General features: G+C 43.1%; 1 protein-coding gene across 13 annotated transcripts in view; it reads right to left on the bottom strand.

The window, feature by feature from the left end:
- Window positions 1-21,444, bottom strand: part of celf2 (cugbp, Elav-like family member 2) — a 1,092,382-nt gene that overhangs the window by 373,459 nt on the left and 697,479 nt on the right. The window contains exon 1 of one of the 13 annotated variants that reach the window (XM_059987352.1): window positions 13,458-13,470. The exons of 11 other annotated variants lie outside the window; for them this stretch is intronic. Coding sequence is in view for 1 of the 2 variants with exons in the window: in XM_059987345.1 (XP_059843328.1) it covers window positions 12,360-12,430 (71 nt within the window). In the remaining variant the exon portion in view is untranslated. Of the gene's footprint in view, window positions 1-12,359; window positions 12,776-13,457; window positions 13,471-21,444 lie in introns of those variants that run through there. One more of the 13 variants, XM_059987345.1, reaches the window with a different exon arrangement.

The following is a 21,444-nucleotide window of genomic DNA, read 5'->3' as shown; positions in this document are numbered from 1 at the left end:
CATTGCTTTTACTATGGCAGTGATTCAGCTACGATTTCTTTAAAGTTTATTCTCGAATTCAGTTACTGTTTTATCTAATAGGTGAGACACTTCAATCGGGCAAATAGCAGCCATTATTTCACAGGACTTGATTTTTGTTTGTAGTAAATTGAACAGAGGAAACAAAAGCCTATTTTAGAAATTTATTTTGATTTTTATCAGTGTGAATTTTCAGGACAGGTCAGGGATATATTATGTATATATATACATAAATCAATGGCAGGAGGCCATTAAGTACTTTATTTAATCACCTGCCAAAAGTATGTACACATTAATCAATAACTCAAATCTGTTTTAATTCACTGTGTTCATTTGGCAAATGCAAAAAAAATTCTCTGCAGAATTTTAAAAAATTCAGGACTCTTGTTGTTACTGGAGTGCCCACATTACCAAATTTAATTAATTAACGAAAAATATTTTCTTGATCCAAAAACGTGAGGTTAAATGGGCACTTACTAATGAATAATGAATCTTGCTGGGTCCAAATACTATTGAATCGAACTGGCATCAGGAATCCAGATCCCATTGAGTTATTTGTGAGTTAACACACAAAAAATGTTGGAGGAACTCAGCAGGTTAGGCAGGACCTGATGGAAGTTTATCAGCCCGAAATGTCAACTCTTTCTTCCTTTCCACAGATGCTGCCTGACCTACAGGGCAGCATTTTGTGTGCTACTACTCTGGATTTCCAGCAACTGCAGGATCGCTTGTGTATGCAGTTACTTGTGAGCCTGCTTCACATTATACAACACGAGGTCAGAACTGATGTTTCCCAAATCTCCTGGAGCTCAGTAACCAAACCTGACTGCAGATAGACCAAAGATAAATGTGTCAAAATTTGCTAACGTCTTTTGTTTCGTCTGCACCTGCCTGTCCCCGTGCAAATAGATTTTCCTCTATATATCAAAAATATCACTTAGATTTAAAAGTCTATTGCAAGGAGCTACTAGACTATGTTATCTCTGAACCTCCCACAAGGAAGGGAAAAGTCAATGGTGCTTGAGTCAATTTCAAGGTCACTTAGCTTGTATCCATCCAAGCATTAGAAATATCCAAGTGGGCATTTGTGACTAAAGAGTAACTGTCTCTGCTTCCTTTTCCAATCTTCAAGACAGTGTTCACCGTCAGAGGCAATTACTGGAAGCCAGTGGTGTGACCCAGGCAAAATATAAAACTACTGAGAGTCAATGAGCACTGACTACATACTGACTAACACCGCTGTACTAAACATAGACCCTGACAAATACAAAGGTTTGGAGCAGAGAATGGAAAGTACAACTTAAAATGATGACTTACTATTTAAAGCATAAACACAAGAGATTATGCAGATGCTGGAAATCCCAAGTAACACACACAAATTGCTGCAGAAATTATGGAGCAACTATGGAGAGTCAATGCTTTGGGTTGAGAACTTTCATCAGGACTTTATATTTAATAAAGAAATTGTTTTTGGTGTAAATCAAAGGGCAACAAATCGTTGGTGCTTGTGCTCTCTTCATCAAATGACCAGATACAGCAAAGGGACACAATTCCATCTTTATAAAATGGCTGCTGCCTGCACATGAGAATTGAGTGTTTTTCTATGTTGCCACTTTGGAGATGATTCCCAATTTAGATTTTCTTTTGGGAGTTAGAAAGCGAAATCTCCAAATTGGTCAGGTGATCTGCTGCTCATTTCTTGTCTGGAATGACAGGTTGAAAGTTGTACTTCTTCCTCCACCCACCAGCTCAGGTGATTCCCAGTAGCTTTAACCACAGTACAGCATAGGAATGAAACCTTTGTATTGAACCAATTAAGTTAATGGCATCAAGTTCCTTCTGTCTGCACATGATCCACATTCCTCCATTCTCTGCCTGTTCATGTGCCCTATCTAAGAGCCTCTTAAACACTTCTATCATTTCTTCATCCATCAACACCCCTGGCAGTGCATTCCAGGCACCCAGCACTGTGTATAAAAAAAAACATGACTCACACATCTCCTTCAAAGTTCTCCCTCTCATCTTAAATGCATGTCTTTTAGTACTTGGCATTTCAACCCTGGGAAAGAGATAGCAGCCATCTATCTGTACCTCTCTTAACATTACAAACCCCAAGCAGGTTTCTCCTTAGCCTCTGCCACTCCAGAGAAGAAAAGCCAAGTATGTCCAACTTTGTCTTATCGCACATGCTCTCTAATCCGGACAGGTTCCTGGTAAAAGAAAAATCTGCATCCTCCACATTCTTCCAACAAGGGAATGAACAGAACTGAAAGCAGTGTTCCAGATGTGGCCTAACCCAAGGTTTATAAAGTTATAATGTAATTTCCTGATTCTTGAACTCAATGTCTCAATTAATAAAGTCATGCCATATGTTTTCTTTACCAAGCTACCAACTTTTGATTGTGTGTGGGCTGCACGGTAGCGCAGCAGTTAGCACACTGCTTTACAGCATCAGCAATCACTAATCAGGGTTCAATTCCTGCCGCTGCCTGTACATTCTCCCTGTGACCACACAGGTTTCCTCCCAGTGTTCCCTGTTCCTTCCATGTTCCAAAGATGTACGGTTAGGGTTAGCAAGTTGTGAGCATGCCATATTGGCGCCAGATGTATGGCAATACTTGTAGACTGACCAGTACGATCCTTGCTGATCTGATACATTTTGCTGTGTGTTTCTATGTACACTCAGTGGCCACTTTATTGGATACACCTGTACATCTGCTTGTTACTGCAAATATCCAATCATGTGGCAACAACTTAATGTACAAAATTGTGGAGACATGGTCAAGAGATTCAGATCAAACATCAGAATGGGGAAGAGGTGTAATCTAAATGATTTTGACCATGGAATGATTGCTGGTGCCAGATGGGTGGATTGAGTATCTCAGAAACTGCTGATCTTCGGGAATTTTCACACACAGCAATCTCTAGAGTTTACAGAGGATGATGAGAAAGACAAAAAAGAAATCAATGAGCAGCAATTCTGTAGACAAAAATGCCTTTTTAGTGAGAGAGGTCAGAGGAGAATAGCCAGACTGGTTCAAGATGATAAGACGGTGACAATAACTCAAACAACCACACCATGTGACCACAAATATATACTCAATTACATTTTATTAAGTGCAGTAGGTACATAATAACGTGGCCACCAAGTGTATATGCGACAAAGCTAATCTTAACATCTTAATTTTGCGCATTACCAATTTCAGGGAACTATGGACATTGACCCCCAAGATCCCTCTGTACATCAGTTACTCGGCACATCATATACTAAACCAAAACTCCATGCCTGAATTGGAAGACCCACCTAGAGTAATGGTGTCACAATTAAGTCATTCTGTAGAAGTCACTTTTAATGGGAGTCAGATTTCCCCCAGATGGGTAGATTATTCATCTTATCCAATTGTTCCCATTAAAACTTTCATTAGGTAAACACTGCAAATTGCATAGGGGGTGAACGAGTTTCCATTCTCATTAACTAACTGCTCATCTATATTTATACTGCCACTGCAGATAAAGTCAATGGGTCCTTCGGGCTGATTCATAATTATCAGCATTTTCACAAGTGTGCAAGAAAGAGTAATAGGGGAAGAATCAGGCATGTGGGGAAATAGATTAATGATTTGCATGCAATGTTTGTTCATCATCTATATTACTTACACTGTACATTAACAATGGAATACAAAGGTCCAATTGTCATACTGAAGGGCTTTATTAAGGAGTAAAAAAACACTCTGCGTTCTCTTGAAAAATTATCATAATTAAACCCACTCCCTTAGCCAGGTTTAAACTATTTGCAAAGCTTGTCAGCGAGAAGGTTAAAACAGTATCATATTCATCTTGCGAAATAGCAAGCCTGGCAATCAGTGGGTGTAAAATTTCTCAACTAATTAAGCAAAAAAAAACGTTTTCCAAAATAAAAGGGCTGGGCATGACCACTTTCAAATTGTTAGCAACGTAATGGCTGCTGCTCTTATCTAATGAAGTTTAATTTCCAACAAGCACTTTCTCTTCATGTAATTCATTACAGGAAGATCCACTCCACTGTGTAACAACAACCCCTGTGAAGACAAAATGCAGTACAATACCTCCTCCTACACAAAGTCTGCATTATCTCATCCCAGGTACTCAACGAATGCAGCAACGTTAACTTGCATATGTTCACTCAAAGCAAACATCCCATTTATTTATTTCCTTCTCTTGAAACTTCTGCGCTTCCCTTTTCCAAATTTCTTTTTTTTTTAAAATGTTTTTATTAATTTTAAACAAACATAAATGAAACATGAATACAGAGAGTTTGAGAGTACATAATAGGTTAAGTATACATTCAAATAGATGATAATCCATATATAACCTCCCAAACTCATAATCACGAAAAAAGGAGTAAATAAGAAAAAAAAAATCCCCAAAAAAGAAAAGAAAAACCTAACCAACATGGGCCATTGCATTATGTGAAATACACACAGTAGCGTCAATAACTCCACACCTCCATCCAAATAATTAAGGATAAGAGAAGCAGGGTTTAGGAAAAGTCAGTTTAACTCGTATGAAAATGTTGAATAAATGGTCTCCAAGTTTCTTCAAATTTAACTGAAGGATCAAAGACAACACTTCTAACCTTTTCCAAATTTCTTACCTCCTTCTGGGAAAGTGCCCACTCTGGTCTCAGGTCCCACGGGAATGGATGTGCCAGCTGTTGCCCAGTCAAGCGGCCATCACTCAGGGTGAAGAACCAGCAGGTTATTCAACAGCTCTGATCACAGGCATCACCTAGTTTTACCAAGGGGCAGCAGGAGGAACTTTTACCTGAGGGGCAAAAGATTCTGCAGGTGTGGGGAATCTTAAGCACCCGCCCCACACACACAAACATTCTGGAGTTCCTCCAGCATTTTGTGTGTGTTTATACATGCTACAAGGCTATTTTTAAAAAAGGGCATTTACAATGTGTTTAACCATCACTTTTCTTCTCCTTACCTGCCCATCACCTCCCTCTAGTGCCCTTTCTTCCCTTTCTGCCATAATCCCATATCTTCCCCTATAGATTCCTCGTCAGTCCTTTACCTTTTCCACCTGTCACCTCATTCCCCCCATCCCTACCCACTGACCTTTCCTCTCAGCTGGTTTCATCTATCATCTGCCAGCCTGTACACCTTTCCCTTTCTCCAATTTATTCTGGTTTCTTCCCCTTCCTTTCTAATCCTGATGAAATATCTCAGCCCGAAGTGTCAATGTTTATTCCTCTGTCTGACCTGCTGAGTTCCTCCAGCACTTTGTGTGGGTTACAATGGTTTCAATAGTCCTGAATCTCAATAATGATGACAGAGTTACAATGGTCATTACTGTTAGGAGAATGTGAAAGGTTAGACAATAACACAGCAATAACAAAGGATAAATTCACACACATAACATTCTAACTTTGACAAACTAACCCTCAGGGTTAAAGGAAGTATTTCAGTGAAGAGAAAGCTCAAACACACTTATCTGCAGACTTGTGCATTCCAATATCCACTTGAGAAACACATTTGTTTCTAACGGCTAATGAAATCTACAGCCACTCAAAGGTGTAATTCGAGTTAATCTCTGCACCAGTGACCAGCAGACGATGTGTACACACTGCTTTGAAAAATTTCCCGACAATCACATTTGCTTGAGATAGTGAGCCTGCTAGGCAAGAAGTCATTTCAGTGAGCTAATATTCATTCTCAAAAAGTGTGGCTGACTTCTGCCAATCCATGCATGAATTCCACTTAAATTTACCCATTATTACCTCGATATGCACTGACTGCTGCCGGCTAAAGCTGTGCTCACAAATGGATCGGTGACGGCTCCTGTGAGACTTCACCTCAATATGAAATTCTAAAGTAGACCACAATGTAGAAAATAAAGGGTGCAAAAGCAGCAGCAGGGGAAGAGAAACATACACTGATTCCACAACAGGAACAGTTATCACCCTTGAAACATCAGGCTCCTGAACCAGAGCAGATAACTTCACTGAACTCAACACTGAACTAATTCCACAACGAATGGGCTCACTTTCAAGGAATCTACAACTCATGCTCTCAGTATTATTTATTGGTTGTTTATTTTTTATTATTTTTGTTTTTTTTAAAATATTTGCAATTGGTCTTCTTTTGATCTTTGAAGTTTGAACTCTTCCAGGTGCATTTCCATAACATTCTACATCCTCGATACCATTCAACGTTAAATAAAGCATTTGATAACAACAAGAGGAACGTAGTTTGTTAAACATTTGGTGAACTTTCAAAGTTCAAGGTAACTTATTCCTGAACCTGGTGGTGTGGGACCTAAGGCTCATATGCCTCCTGCCTGATGGTAATAGTAAGGAGAGAGCATGGCTGGACGATGGGGGTCCTTGATGATGGATGCCGCTTTCTTTTGACAGCACTCCTTGTAAATTTGTTCAATGAGCTTAATTTTGTATTTCTGCTTCTTGTTTGGAATTCCTCAGAGTCAAGGATGATGTAAACTTGACCTTGGATCATTGACCAATTCCACACCCAGTGCATGCATTGACAACACAGCGTCAGTGAAGGAATTGGGAAGATTGGGGAAGACAGGTGACTCCCAATAAATTAGTCTATTGCTCAGCAAGCCAAAAGTTAATATTCTCATGGTCAAAGACTGCTTGAACCAAAGGACCGCAAACTGAGCAACTTCTCCCAATAAAAGCTGCATCATTTCTCCAGGAAAACACTGTGAATGGAGAATAGTACAAGCAAATTCAGTACATAAAATCAATCTCAATCACTTCCAGCAGTGCGGTACTAAGACAAATGGGAACAGCTTCTTCCCCTCTGCTTTTTTGAAATTCTGAATGGTCCATGAATTAATGCCACCTCGTTATTCCTTTGCTGTTTTAGAACAAAGAACAGTACAGCATGGTACAGGCCCTTCAGCCCATGATGTTGCACCAACCTTTTAACCTACTCTAAGGTCTATCTAATTCTACCCTCCCTTCTAGGGTGAACGTGGAGATGACATTTCCAATCGTGGAAGAGTCTTAAACCAGAGTACAGACTCAAAATATGAAGGTATCCCTTTGAAACAGAGGAGGAAGAATTTCTTTAGCTAGAAGGTGGTGAATCTGCGAATTCATTGCCAAAGACAACTGTGGAGGTCAAGTCACTGGGCATATTTAAAGTGGAGGTTGATGGATTCTTGATCAATATGGGCACCAAAGGTTATGGGGAGAAAATTTGTCGGTTTTTTTTTTACGTCTTTGCACCTTACTGCTGCTGCAAAACTGCACATTTTGCGCCACATGTCAGTGATAATTCTCATTCTGATATGCAGGGACTAATCTCTCTTTTCATCTTTTAGAAAATAAGTCCAACTCAATCATCTACAGCATCCTTTCACCCATCCCTACATTAACCTTCATTCTTCCACAAACGTTCTCAACCCCAACAATAGCTCCCTCACTGTATTACGTGACAGCCCCATTTCCTTTAATGGTGCCTTTTTTCTGAATAAGATTTCCAATTAATGCTGTGTCACTCAGTGGGAACTCAGAACTCATAACCGATGGCCAAACCAATGACACTTGCATCCTGTCAGTCAGGATAAAGCCTGCATTGTTGACAACTTTGGACTAACCTACAACATTATTAAATCTGTGTCCAAACACAAATGCTGGGGATAATTTACTTCAATTAACCACCCCAGCTATGGTGATTTTTGCCATGAAAACAAACAAATAGCTGGCACAGGATCAGAAAGAAAAACACGAACAATAAATGCTCCTAACTTTACAATGCAAATGAAGCATATTTGACAAAAATCAACACCAGACCGCTGGTAAACTTCCTTGGGTAATAAAAGTAAGAATTCCAGCCAAACCAGTCGAACGGTTGACTATCACAAGCCATCTTGGAAAAGGGAAGTAAAAGATCAACTGAAAAGGTAATCGACTTTTTCTCTTAAGGAAACTACATACTAAGTGGCTACTTGATTTGTGTCACCTGCTCATTAATGAAAATATCCAATCAGCCAATCATGTGACGGCCACTCAATGCATAAAAACATGCAGATGTGGTCAAAAGGTTCAGTTGTTGTTCAGACCAAACATCAAAATGGGGGGAGGAGACCCTACTTTGTGTAGCTGGATCCTGAACTTCCTGTCAGATCGCTGGCAGGTAGTAAGAGTGGGCTCTCTCACTTCTGCCCTTCTGGGCTGTGTCCCAAGCCTCCCCCCCCCCCCCTTTACTCTCTGTATACCCATGACTGTGTTGCCACCCACAGCTCCAATCTGCTAATTAAATTTGCTGATGACACTACACTGACTGGCCTAATCTCAAACAATTATGAGCAGCCGCCAGAGAAGAAGTCATCACCCTGTCAATAGATCTGGGTTGAGAGGGTGAACAGCTTTAAATTCCTCAGCATAAACATCACTGAGGATCTCATGAGGTCTGTACATACCACTGAGCGGTGAAAAAGGCACAACAAGTGCCTCTTTCACCTCAGACAGTTGAAGAAGTTTGGTAGAGTCTCCCAAATCCTAAGAACTTTGTACAGGGGCATAATTGAGAGCATTTTGACTGGCTGCATCACTGCCTGGTATGGGAATTGTACCTCCCTCAATCACAGGACTCTGCAGAGAGTGGTGCAGACAGCCCGGCACGTCTTTAGATGTGAACTTTCCCATGATCCAGGACATTTTCAAAGACAGGTGTGTAAAAAGGGCCTGAAAGATCAATGGGGAACCGAGTCACCCCAACCACAAACTGTTCCAGCTGCTGCCATCGGTGAAACAGTACCGCAGCATAAAAGCCAGGACCAACAGGCTCCGGGCCAGTTTCTTCCACCAGGCCATCAGTCTGATTAATTCATGCTGACACAAGGTACTTCTGTTATATTGACTATCCTGTTGTACATACTATTTATTATAAATTACTATAAATTGCACATTGCACATTTAGATGGAGTCGTAACAAAGATTTTCACTCATGTACGTGAGGGATGCAAGTAATAAAGTCAATTCAATTCAATTCAAATGTGATTTAAGTGACTTAACTGTGGAATGATTGTTGGTGCCAGGCAGTGTTGTTTGGCAGGAGATCAACAGTTTCTAACAGACTCATTTTCACACACAACCACCTCGAGTTTCAACAGAATGGTGCAAAAAAGAGAAAAAAAAAATCCAGAGAGTAGTGGTTCTGCGGGTGAAAAGGCCTTGTTAATGAGAAAGGTCAAAAAAGAATGGCCAGACAGGTTCAAGTTCACAGTGCCTCAAATAACCACATGTTAACAACAGTGGCGTGGCAGAAGTATATCTTTGAATGCCCGATACATCGGATCTCAAAGTGGATGGGCTACAACGGCAGAAAACCACAAACATCCATCCATCCAGTGGCCAATTTATTAGGTATAGGAGGTATCTAATAACATAGCCTCCAAGTGTGCGTATATAAAATCGATATAGATCATATTTGTATCAACGATTGTATCAAACCTTGCTGATTTGATTTGAATTCAATCAAATGACGCATTTCACTGTCTCGATGTACACGTGACAAAGAAATCTTTCATCTTTGTACCCTCCCCCATGATGTCCAGATGCTCAAAACTTGCAGAGATACACAAGCGCGTAACCAGTCAAGCCAAGATCTCAGCACGAAAGTAGTCACTTCCTCATCTTTTGCTTTTCAAGCAAATTCAGAAAGCTGTTCTTCCCCAATACCACCCCCCACCCCCATAAACCTCTGCCAAAACAATCTCCTCGAAGTTAAGTTGCCTGCGTGGAGTCTAAACGGAAAAGAAGAACACCAACATCCATTTATGAAAGACTCAAAGCTGAGGTGCAGGTCGATTTGTTAGTCCTTCTCTCTTACAGCTGAGTGAAAGAAAGTCAGTTTATCCTAAGAGGGAATTCACTGAATAAAAATCAGAAGATATGCAATGACAGCCTTTCCTGTTTTCAACAGGTCCCACTGAGACAAACGGCAGCTGCCTGTCTGTTTTGGAAACATATCCTCCTGTATACAGGGCGAAAAGAATGTTCCACTATTCCCAACTCATTCTCCGAGCTCAGATAGTGACTGCTCCCCAAATCTGCTCCAGCTGCATCGTTCCTAATTAATTTAGCAGTGAGCAAGCACAGATCTTTTGTCCAGTAACCCCAGTACACACTGATTTGAGGCGACCTGGGACTTACACATTTTACATCGACTTAACTGGGTTACAACCCTCCTTTTCCACAGATGTTTAGGCTCACTGGAGTGAGAATGGGCCCCTGCAGCACACAGAAATGGCTGAGAATGTCGGGGAGGAGGGGTACAAGCAATCAAAATTTTGGACTGATACCCTTCATCAGGACAGCAAAGGAAGACAAAACAAGATGGTGGAGGAAGGGTAGGAAGTATGAGCTGGCAGGAGCAGGAGAAAGGAAAAGCGGTGGGAGAGGGGGAGAATGAAGTAAGAAGCTGGGAGGTGACAGATGGAGAGGGTAAAGGACCAAAGGAGGAACCTATCCGAAGAGGGCAGTAGGCCATCGAAGAAAGGGGAGGAGTTGAACCAGAATGGGGAACGGACAAAGAGAAGGAAGGAGAGGCAAAAAATTACAAAAGGTTGGAGAAAACAATGTCCATGCCATCAATTTGGAGGCTACATAATGGAATATGAATTGTTGTTTCTCCCATCTGAGTTTGGTTTAGCCCATTTGACCAGTATTTGCAATTGCTTATCGGAGAATGTTGCTCGCTAGACCTCATCTGTTGCATAGGCTCATAAGCCTACCTGCTGCACTGAGGGAAGATGGGAGAGGTGGTGCATGGAGAGAGGTGGTAGGAGAGGAGGAGGGGTGGTGCAGAGGGAAGGAGAGGGGGATAGGAAGGAGGAGATGGTGTGCAGAGATGGGGAGTGGGAGGAAGGGTGGTGTGCAGAGAGAGAGGGAGGGGAAGGAGGGGGTGTGGTATGCGGTGAGAGGGAAAGTGGGAGGAAGGAGTGATATGCAGAATGAGGGGGAGGGGTAGCCATTTCTGGAGAGGGTGAGGGTGTAGTGTCTGGAACAGGGGGAGGGGAGGTGGAAAAGGAGGAAGGGAGGGGTGCTGTCTGGCAAGAGGGGAGAAGGAGATGACATGTGGAGAGAGGAGAGGGAGGCGTGTGGAGAGAGGAGAGGGTGATGGGGAGAGGAAGGAAAGGAAGTGTCAAGTGAGGGAGTGGAGGTGGTGGTTAAGGAGATGTGGAGAGAGGTGAGGAAGGGTCGGAGGCAGGAAATGGGGAGGGAGGGAGGAAAGAGGGGAGGAGGGGGGAAAGAGGGGAGGAGGGGGGAAAGAGGGGAGGAGGGGGGAAAGAGGGGAGGAGGGGGGAAAGAGGGGAGGAGGGGGGAAAGAGGGGAGGAGGGGGGAAAGAGGGGAGGAGGGGGGAAAGAGGGGAGGAGGGGGGAAAGAGGGGAGGAGGGGGGAAAGAGGGGAGGAGGGGGGAAAGAGGGGAGGAGGGGGGAAAGAGGGGAGGAGGGGGGAAAGAGGGGAGGAGGGGGGAAAGAGGGGAGGAGGGGGGAAAGAGGGGAGGAGGGGAAGCGAGGCGGAGTGTGACAGGGAAGGGGGGAGGGCGTATGGGCGGCATGCGGACACAACAGGGGAATACAGGTCTGTATTTGGGAGCGTACACCGTGACCCGGGCGAAACGAGAGGTGGGAGAGCTTCCTGTCCACTCTGGGACATTGTGTGAGGGAGCGAGGGGGGAAAAAAAATCTCACTGATTCCACCCCACCCCCACACCACGGAATACGGTATAGGGAAGGGGTGGGATAGAGGGGCTCATTATTCGCAACCTCTCCACCGGTTTCTAGGGAAGCAGTTCCTCCTTACCAGGAGACTACGCCTCCTTACCGGCAGCCCGCTCTCCCCATCCACATCTCCACGCCCGGCCCGGACCGGACCGGACCCGACCCGACTGACCGCAGGCGGCTGGGAGACGAAGCTTCACCTGTCCCCTGCACTCCGCTCAATCGCTCGCTCTCTCTCCCCTCCTAGTCCGCGGCTCCGCAAGCCTCCCCAACAACACGGACACTAAATAAATGTTCTCCATCTTGCATCCTTTTGCTCACAGTCTCTCTCTCACACACACAGCCCAGAAAGTCTTGCCAATTACATTTGTCCTTTCACAGAGAACAGAGTGGTGAAACAGCTTCGCACAAACATCCCTCTCTGCAGTTAGACCGTTTTAGCCTCCTCCATTCTCGGCTCACGGAGCCTGACACTCTCTTATTTAATGTTAGTATCTCTCTCTCCAAGGAAACTCTTGTCCTAACAAGACACAATTTGCAAGGAGCTGCACGCTATCGACCCTTTCGCAAAGCCGCATTCGGCCGTCCTACTTACAGTGTGTCGGACGTCAGGCCACAAGTATCAACCATTATTTCAGGCAGAAAGTCCAATTGGAAAGAAGTCATGTTTTCCCTCGGCACGCTGGTGGCAAATAAATCGCCCTCGGCGAGTCCGCTTGGACAACTGTTGCCCACAGATCGAGAGGGACAGGTGTGGGAGGCCTCGTTTAGGCAGCCAGTGCGGCAGTTGTCACATATCTCTCCTCTCGCTCTCTCTCTCCCCCTCTCTCTCTCTTTTCTTCAATGAAGACGGGGTGGAGGGTGAAGGAATTGCCACAGATGCAACTGTCTTCAGAACGCCAGGTGCTGAAAGTGGGAGGTGCAACTCTACTCGAAACTGGTGCCAAGCCTAAGAGCTTTTTCCCCCCGAATTCTTTTTGCAGGAACAAGCTCTTTCACTGAATGAATACATTTGGCACGTTTCTCAACACAAACAGGGAAGAGCACTTGTTAACACTTTGAGCGCCGTGGCGGCAGCGGTAGAACACATAAACGCAGCAGATTCTTTACATGCTGGAAATCTGGAGCAACACGCACAAAATGCTGAAGGAACTCAGAAGGTCAGGCAGCATCTATGGTGGGGAGCAGAGCCGGTAAGGTCGTCTGTTTATTCCCCCTCCATAGAAGCTGCCAGCTTTGCTGAGTTCCTGTAGCGCTTTGCGTGAGTTGCCTGGGAACACACCATGGGAAATAACTAGATTTTGATTTAGCCTCTGCTGTCAGGATTCAGCAATGACCCACCATCATCATCTGCCAGAATATTTAACTGCCTCTGTTTTAGTCTGTATAAATGGTCATAAACCAATAAATTCAAATGGCACATTATCAATGGAAGGGTATCATTCAAGACCAAGTTGTTCTTACTGTTTGAAACTACTTAGACCGAGATTCAAAAGAGGAATGGACTTTTAGAAAACATCTCCATACAGACAACTGAAGATCCTGAAGGATCTCGATCTCTGAGACATCAACTGTTTATTCCCTTCATAGACGTTGCCTGATCTGCTGAGTTTCTCCAGCAAGTGTACAGCGCTCTACCCGAAAATTTAAAAAAAAACAACTCTACTGTTGAAACCAGACTTCCGCTACTTACTTTCCGTACTTTGTTATTCTCTTTGGTGCGAAGGCCAAAAACATTCTGGCGATTTCACTCACCAACCAGTTTAATTTTTAAGATAGAGATACAGAACTGTAGCAGGCCTTTCCAGCCCAGCGAGCTGCTGCCACCCAATAACACCCATGTGACCAATTAACCTACTAACCTGTACATATCTGGAATGTGTGATGAAACTCACGTGGTTAAAGGCACATGAATTGAACCCGGGTCGCTAGTGTTGTAAAGCGTTATGCTAACCGCTACACTACCTTGCTCTTGTTACTTTGATCAAATACAACCTTGTCCTGTCTGTCAAGTGAATCTCCACCAGTTGTCTAACAATATTCGATATGATGCTGGAAGAGGTGAAAGGTGCTGATTGTGCCATAAGTTTTTTCATTGAAGATAAGGTGGTTAAGGAGTTATCTGAATAATACTTTTCATGACTAAAAATAATTACCACCAGATGGATGATGAGGAATTTGGGAGTGAAATTCCAAAATTACAAGAAAAGGAATTAATGGTGAGATGACAAGAGGTTCTTTTGCACAGAAGGCAGGTGAATGTACATAAGTCATGAGAAACTCCCTGCAACCATTCACAGCGAGACAGAGTATTTTAAAGGACATTATTTGGTTTCTTGAGCAACAAGAATATTAAAGGAGCATGTAGAACAAACTAGAGTGATGAATTGGACAAAAGGAAAAATGATGTGGGGAAAGGTCAAAGTCTGATCAAGCGATGAAAGGTTTTGGGTCATTGTTCATAATTGTACTTTGTAATATGAGGGATTAGATAGTCATTGAAGCTTGCCAATGCTCTGAGCTCCCTCTGCAGCTACACAGGCAGAGCTCCACACAAAATGGAAATATCACAGCAAACACGACATTAGCCAGTGCAGGGAAACTCCCGGGTGTTTCTTGGAGTTTCAGGCTGTTTCTATGTTAGATGTCACAAATCATGGCAATGTTTGGGGCCATAAGATAAAGCAATTGCTTGAAAGTGTTACGTGGAAAGACTGATGCCATAAAAGGAAAATAATTACTGCTTTGCTAGGTAGAGGGCAAAAAGATCTATATAACAGACCATGACTTTCAGAACTGTTTCAATGCACCTCATCAGACAATAGAATGGGGTGTGCGAAAATATGACAGGCATTTTGCACATAGCAAGTTACCACAAAAAGAAGTGAGCCAACTGGACCAATTAATTGTAAAGTATTCTGATAAATTGAAATAGAGTCTCCGTTTTATCCAATTTTGTCCTGTTAGGGAACCTTAAACAACTTTGCCAGAATTCTTAGCAGCAGTAATTAAAATGTTATTGAAAGATGAGACTCAGACATTCAATCATAGATGAGTAGAAAAGGCACAGAGATTATTTTAAAAGAAAACCTTATTAATTTTATGTAAATTCCATACTTGTTAATGTGGAATATGAAGGGAACAGAGGAAATCTAATCTGTTTTTCAAATACAGTTTATAATTCTAATTATTTCCCCATTAAGGGTGTATTTCTATTAACAATTACATTCCCATGGAGGTAGTTGATGTGATGTGTGTAAATGCAGATGAGTGTGTTCCTATCCACACATGAATAAGCATATATTTTTTGTGTGCCTGCTTATTTTTTTTAGAGAGATGTAGCACAATAATAGGCCATTCTGGCCCAATGAGCCCAGGCCGCACAATTATACCCATGATAACTTGAATGTCTTTGGAATGTGGGAGGAAACTGGAACACCTGGAGGAAATCCCTACACGGTCACGGGAAGAACATACTAACCCAGGAACTGAACCTGGGTCACTGGCACAGTAATACTGTTGCACTAACCACTACACTACCTGGTCACCCACTATGCAACTGTGCTTATTAACTAATTCTTTTAGCTACTCCTTTTACACCAGCATTTATTTATTTATTTAGAGATATGGCACAAAACAGTCCCATTGAGCTGTGCCACCTGGCAGCCCACTGATTTAACCCTAGCCTAACCGGGACAATTTACAAGAACCAATTAACCTACTAACCAGTATGTCTTTGGTCTGTGGGAGGAAACTGGGGTCTCTGTGCATTCATAATATAGTCTTGTGGCAACCCACTTCCTAGCGCACTCGAACCAGCTCACAAATAGCCAGCGCGCCGGCATAAAGGCCGGTCCCAAAAGGGCGCCAAGTCTGCTTCAGCAACAAGGGGAAAAGCCCGCGCGTGTGACAGGACTGTGAAGCGTGTAGCACACCGCGACAGTCTCTAAATAAGTGAGTGTGTGTTTGTGTATACTCTCACCCCCTATCTCTCATTGGCCCCACCTTTCTCTGCAGTTTGTAAAATTCTTGCAAATCAAAGTCCCTGGAGGGAAAAACTAGATTCAAAGCTGCTTTTAATCACGGTATCAGGGGTAAAGTGGTATGTAAGTAGGTCACAGACTTCACTCTAAGTTGCACCGGATACTGTTATAGTTAACAGCTGCACCACACCACAAATTTAAATACATTTCCCTTCACTGTCACTTAGCGTCAGCAGCAAGGGGTCGATTAAATAAATGGAATGAAGTCACTGGAATACAAGTGACGGCTTCAATTGATGTAGAAGTTTATGGATAATGATGTGCCTTACCTCTCTGATGATCTACCAACGTGTGATTAAATATGTAGTGGTGAATATATTCACAAAACTGTACATGCACACACTGCTTATAATCAAACGGTTGCAGACTGATGGAAGAAGTTTGGCCATTCTTCCTAACACCAGCCTTTGAAAGAGCTCGACAGTCAATTCTATTCCCTGGTTCCTCTCAAGCAGCCCTGCTAACCTTTCTCTAGCAGGCTGGATGTGGCAGACTGAAAATGTTAGCTGACACCTTCGTCCTCCTCAAACAAGTGATCCGTGCTGTACAAGGGCTGGGGCAGGTTATGTTTCAACAGACGGTTTCATTTTTAATTTCTTGAAGTCATTCCATTACACACCTTTCTCCCCTCCTGCATCTTATCATCACCAGATTTCCATCAGAAGTAAGCCATTCACCCAGTCAGGTCTACGCTGGCTCGACAGTGCAGTCTCATCCCCTGAGTTAATGTTCTCTGTAACCTGCTCTGCATACATTCCTGTCAGCTGCCCCAGATTCTGCCACTTGCCAACACACTGGGGGTAATTTAGAGCAGCCAACTAACCGATCAAATCTACGTCTTTGGGATAAGGGAGGAAACCAGAACACCCAGAAGAAGCCCCCGTAGTCACAGGAAGAGGATCACACATGAACAAGATGCTGGAGGAACACGGCAGGTCAGGCAGCATCTTTGGTGGAGAATAAACAGTCAATGTTTCGGGCCAAGGCTCTTCATCAGGTCTGGAAAGGAAGGAAGGACATGCAAACTCCACACAGACAGGGTTACACCGAGGTCTCTAGAACAGAGGGGCAGCAGCATTACCAGTCGCCCCACCATTCCTTGTACCTTCCACAAGGGTTACATTTCAAGATCTGTTCCCACGTGTGATTTCCTGTTTCTCCTCCGTTAACTTTTAACCTGAGGTCACCTCATTGATTACGTTGTGGTCCCACAGTCTGGTATCCTTTCCTTAGGTAATTCCTGTTTCACTCCTTGTGATCCCTGCCAAAAGCTGTCTAATGTAGATGGGTTCAACAGACAGTTACAGCATCACTTGGGGGATAGAAAGCTATGCTGAGAGAGTGCAATGAAGTGGAGTGGGGGGGGGGGGGAACAAGAGTTTCTGCTGTTGCTAGAAGTCTTATAGACAATAGACAATAGGTGCAGAAGTAGACCATTCGGCCCCTCGAGTCTGCACTGCCATTCTGAGATCATGGCTGATCATTCACTATCAATACCCAGTCCCTGCCTTGTCCCCATATCCCTTGATTCCCCTATCCATCAGATATCTATCCAGCTCCTTCTTGAAAGCATCCAGAGAATTGGCCTCCACCGCCTTCCGAGGCAGTGCATTCCACACCTCCACAACTCTCTGGGAGAAGAAGCTCTTCCTCAACTCTGTTTTAAACAACTGACCTCTTATTCTCAATCCATGCCCTCTGGTACTGGACTCTCCCAACATCTGGAACATATTACCTGCCTCAACCCTATCAAATCCTTTAATTAACTTAAACGTTTCAATCAGATCCCCTCTCAATCTCCTCAATTCCAGCGTGTACAAGCCCAATCTCTCCAATCTCTCTGCGTAAGACAGCCCTGCCATCCCAGGAATCAACCTAGTGAATCTACACTGCACTTCCTCAATTGCCAGAATGTCCTTCCTTAAACCTGGAGACCAGAACTGTACACAATATTCCAGGTGTGGTCTCACCAGGGCCCTGTACAAATGCAAAAGAACATCCTTGCTCTTGTATTCAATTCCCCTTGTAACAAAGGCCAACATTCCATTTGCCCTCTTCACTGCCTGTTGCACTTGCTCATTCACCTTCATTGGCTGGTGAACTAGGACTCCTAGGTCTCTTTGCATTTCTCCCTTACCTAACTCGACACTGTTCAGACAATACTCTGCCCTCATGTTCCAGCTTCCAAAGTGGATAACTTCACATTTATTCATTTAAGTCTTGTGCAACACACACAAGATGCTGGAGGAACTCAGCAGATCAGGCAGCATCTGGGGCTGCGGAGTAAAAAGTAACGGATAATGCAACACTTCACAGCGTCAGCGATCAGCGAACAGGATTTGTTTCCGGCCGCTGTCTGTAAGGAGTTTGTGCGTTCTCCCTATGACTGTGTGGGTTTCCTCCGGGTGCTCTGGTTTCCTCCCACAATCCAAAGGCGTATGGGTTAGGCGTGGGCGTGAGCTGTGGGCATGCTATGTTGGCACCGGAAGCCTGGCAACACTTGTGGGCTGCCCCCAGCACAATCCTCGGACTCTATTGGACATTGACGCAAAACGATGGATTTCACAGTACGTTTTGATGTTTCAATGGACATGTGACAAATAAGGTTAACCTGATTTATCGAGGCAAGTGAACAGTCAATGCCTGTATCCGAAGCGTTGTCTGTTAATTTCCCTCCACAGATGCTGTCTGAAATGCTGAGTTCCTTCAGCGTTTTCTGATGTATCCCAGTCGAGCCTAATAGCTAGCTGGTGCTCTCTAAATTCAGTGCAACATTTTGCAAAACCTTTCCACTGCCATACCACATTCCAGATAAGATCATCTTGTTTGTAGCTTTTTTTAATATTAACATCGCCTGACAAGATTGTGAGGTGTCACTGGCAAGCTTGGCGTTTATTATTCATCCCTAACTGCCAGGGAGATGACCTGATGTGTTCTTTCCTTGAACCGCTGCAGAACATCTGGTGAGGTTGCAAGCACAGTGTTGTTGGGAAAGAAACTCCAGGTGTTGAACCCAGCAATAATGAAGGAATGGCAAGTCAAGATGGTGCAGAGCAAGATGCTGATAGTGGTGACCCCATCACCTGCTGCCCTTGTTGGTGGAGCAATGGGCTCGGGAGGTGCTGTCAGAAAAGCCTAAGGAACGAACAATGTGCTTGTAGATATTACACAATTTGTCCTAGTGTGTGATCTTCTCATCTGGGGAATTGTGCAATGTGGGTTACCAGATTCTCTAATTCAGACTATTGGAACATCCAACTTGAGTTGCAAGGAGAGAGTCAATACGACATCTACTGCACCCCTCCACATAATGTGCAAAGTGTTCAGAGTAAATTTATTTTCAGTGCATATATGCCACCATTTACTACCCTGAGATTCATTTTCTTGGAGGAATTCACAGTAAATACAAAGAAACACTACACACAAGCAAAGATACATACAGTACAAAAGTGTAAAGTACATTGTTGCTCAATAAACAGAGGTCTAGAAAACAAAATGGACCTCTTTGTCATCTTTGACTAATATAGCTTCAGAAAACAAGCACTCAGACTTCACTCTCCAACATTTGTTTTGACTCCTAACAACTGTTTCATTCACCAGGAGGTTTGTATTAGAATCACAATCAGATTTATTATCACCGACTTAGATGACATGAAATTTGCTGTTTTCCGGCAGCTGTACAGTGCTTCCAATTACTCCTACAAGCTCTGATGATTTGTCTTCTTAAATTCTACACTCTTTGCTTTATTGGGAGCTAAATATCTCGTGGCTTTCTGCTGAATTTTCGCAACTGAACTTCCAGTAAGCTTTTGATTAATGGCGGATATTATGACATGATTTCCTTTCTGTAAGAACTTCTTGAATTCATTTTGCATCTTTAAAATAGTGAAAGATCCAAAGACACTTAACTAAATGTAGCATGTTAGAATTTTTTTTGACTGCAAAAGAGATTATCAGGGCGGAATGAACCTGTCAAACATCAAACCCTAGCACACCTCAAATTTCATAGCACCTCTACTTCCTCAGGAGTCTAAACAAATTTTGCACATCCCATAGATTTTTACCAATTTTTGTCTATGCACCACAGAAACATCCTACCTGGATACATCGTGGCACGATATGGCAACTGCTTTGCATGTGACTGCAAAAAACTGCAAAGAGTTGTCGACACGGCTCAGCAAATCATGGAAACCAGCCTCTCTTCTCTGGACTCTGCCTGCACTTCTCACTGCCTCAAGGTAGTAGCCAGCATAACCAAAGACCCCATCCACCCTGGCCATTTGCTAGGTATGCCAACAGAAAGGGAATCTCAGTGTTGTATGTGGTGACATGTTTGTGCTCTAACAATAAATTTTGCTTTGAACTTTCTGCTTTCTCACCCCTTCTGTTGGATAGAAGATTGAAAGCACGTGCCACCACGTTCAATGACAGCTTCTTCCTGCTGGAACAAGACTATTAAATAATTTTCTAGTATGATAAGTTGGACTTTTGGCCTCACAATCTATTTCATTATGATCTTGCATTTTATTGTTTACCTACACCACACTTTTTCAGTAGATTTACACTTTGTTCTGCATTGTTATTGTTTTACCTTGTACTACCTCAACGCAGTCTGCAATGATTTGATCTGCATAAACATTGTGTAAGCTTTTCACTGTATCTCAGTACACGTGACCATAATAAGCCAATATCATTTCTGCAGGAGATCAGGTGATTATTATCTATCTCCCTTCCGGAATGGGCAAGGGTCTTGAAATTATTCCACAGAGAAGGCCACGATAAGCAGAGAATACATTACTGGGTGCTCAGGTTGTACATGGGACCTCATCGGCAAAAGACTATGGTACATATAACTAAATAAGCACAAAGCACATTCCTGCATTAATTGTGCAAACGTCTCATGTTCGTTGTTGAACTCTGCTTCTGCAGGGGAGATCTGTGATACCTGAAAGCACTGCATATACTTTATAGAAGCTGGCATCTTTAAAATATGTGTTCTACATTGTTGGATTCCATAACTGGCAAACCTCACAAACCCCTCATTAAGTATCTGAGCAATTGATGTAATTTTATCAGCAACAAACCCTATTCTCTGGGATAGGGTTTCCATATTATTACTGCCAAGCTGTGAGAAGCCAGACGAGGAACTCTGCTATTCAAAAGAAACCCAAAACAAGTACTTGTCAAAGGCATCCAGGTATTAGCATGAATCACCACCAGAAGTTCTGCGATTTAAAAGTGTCCAGCTGGATGGCGGAGTAACTGATTGACATGTGTGGGCTTGTTCTGCAGTCCTGCCTCAACAACCATTTTACTGCGTATTAACGTCGGCTATCACAAAGCCATTGTAAGTGACCCTTGAGGAAAGCAAGTCTCCCACCAAAGACATGCATCTGATGCCCCTCAAAAAAATAAATTTATTTTAGTTCTCGGCAAAAACATCTTCTAACACACGTTCAAGATTCAATATTCCAGGTTGTTTCATGTCATTTCCAGTACACGTGTAAGGAAAAAACATAATAATTGTTACCCTAGATATGAGGCAACAAAAAAAATCACAATAAGTATAAATACATAAATGAGCTTATATGCATAGATTGCTTGTGTGTCTATAAAGTGACACTAGGCACAAGAATG

This window comes from Hypanus sabinus, chromosome 13, assembly GCF_030144855.1.
Source record: "Hypanus sabinus isolate sHypSab1 chromosome 13, sHypSab1.hap1, whole genome shotgun sequence".
Taxonomy (NCBI): Eukaryota; Metazoa; Chordata; class Chondrichthyes; order Myliobatiformes; family Dasyatidae; genus Hypanus; species Hypanus sabinus.
The sequence above is the reverse complement of the archived record's forward strand: the minus strand, read 5'-3'. Positions and strand labels throughout refer to the sequence as shown.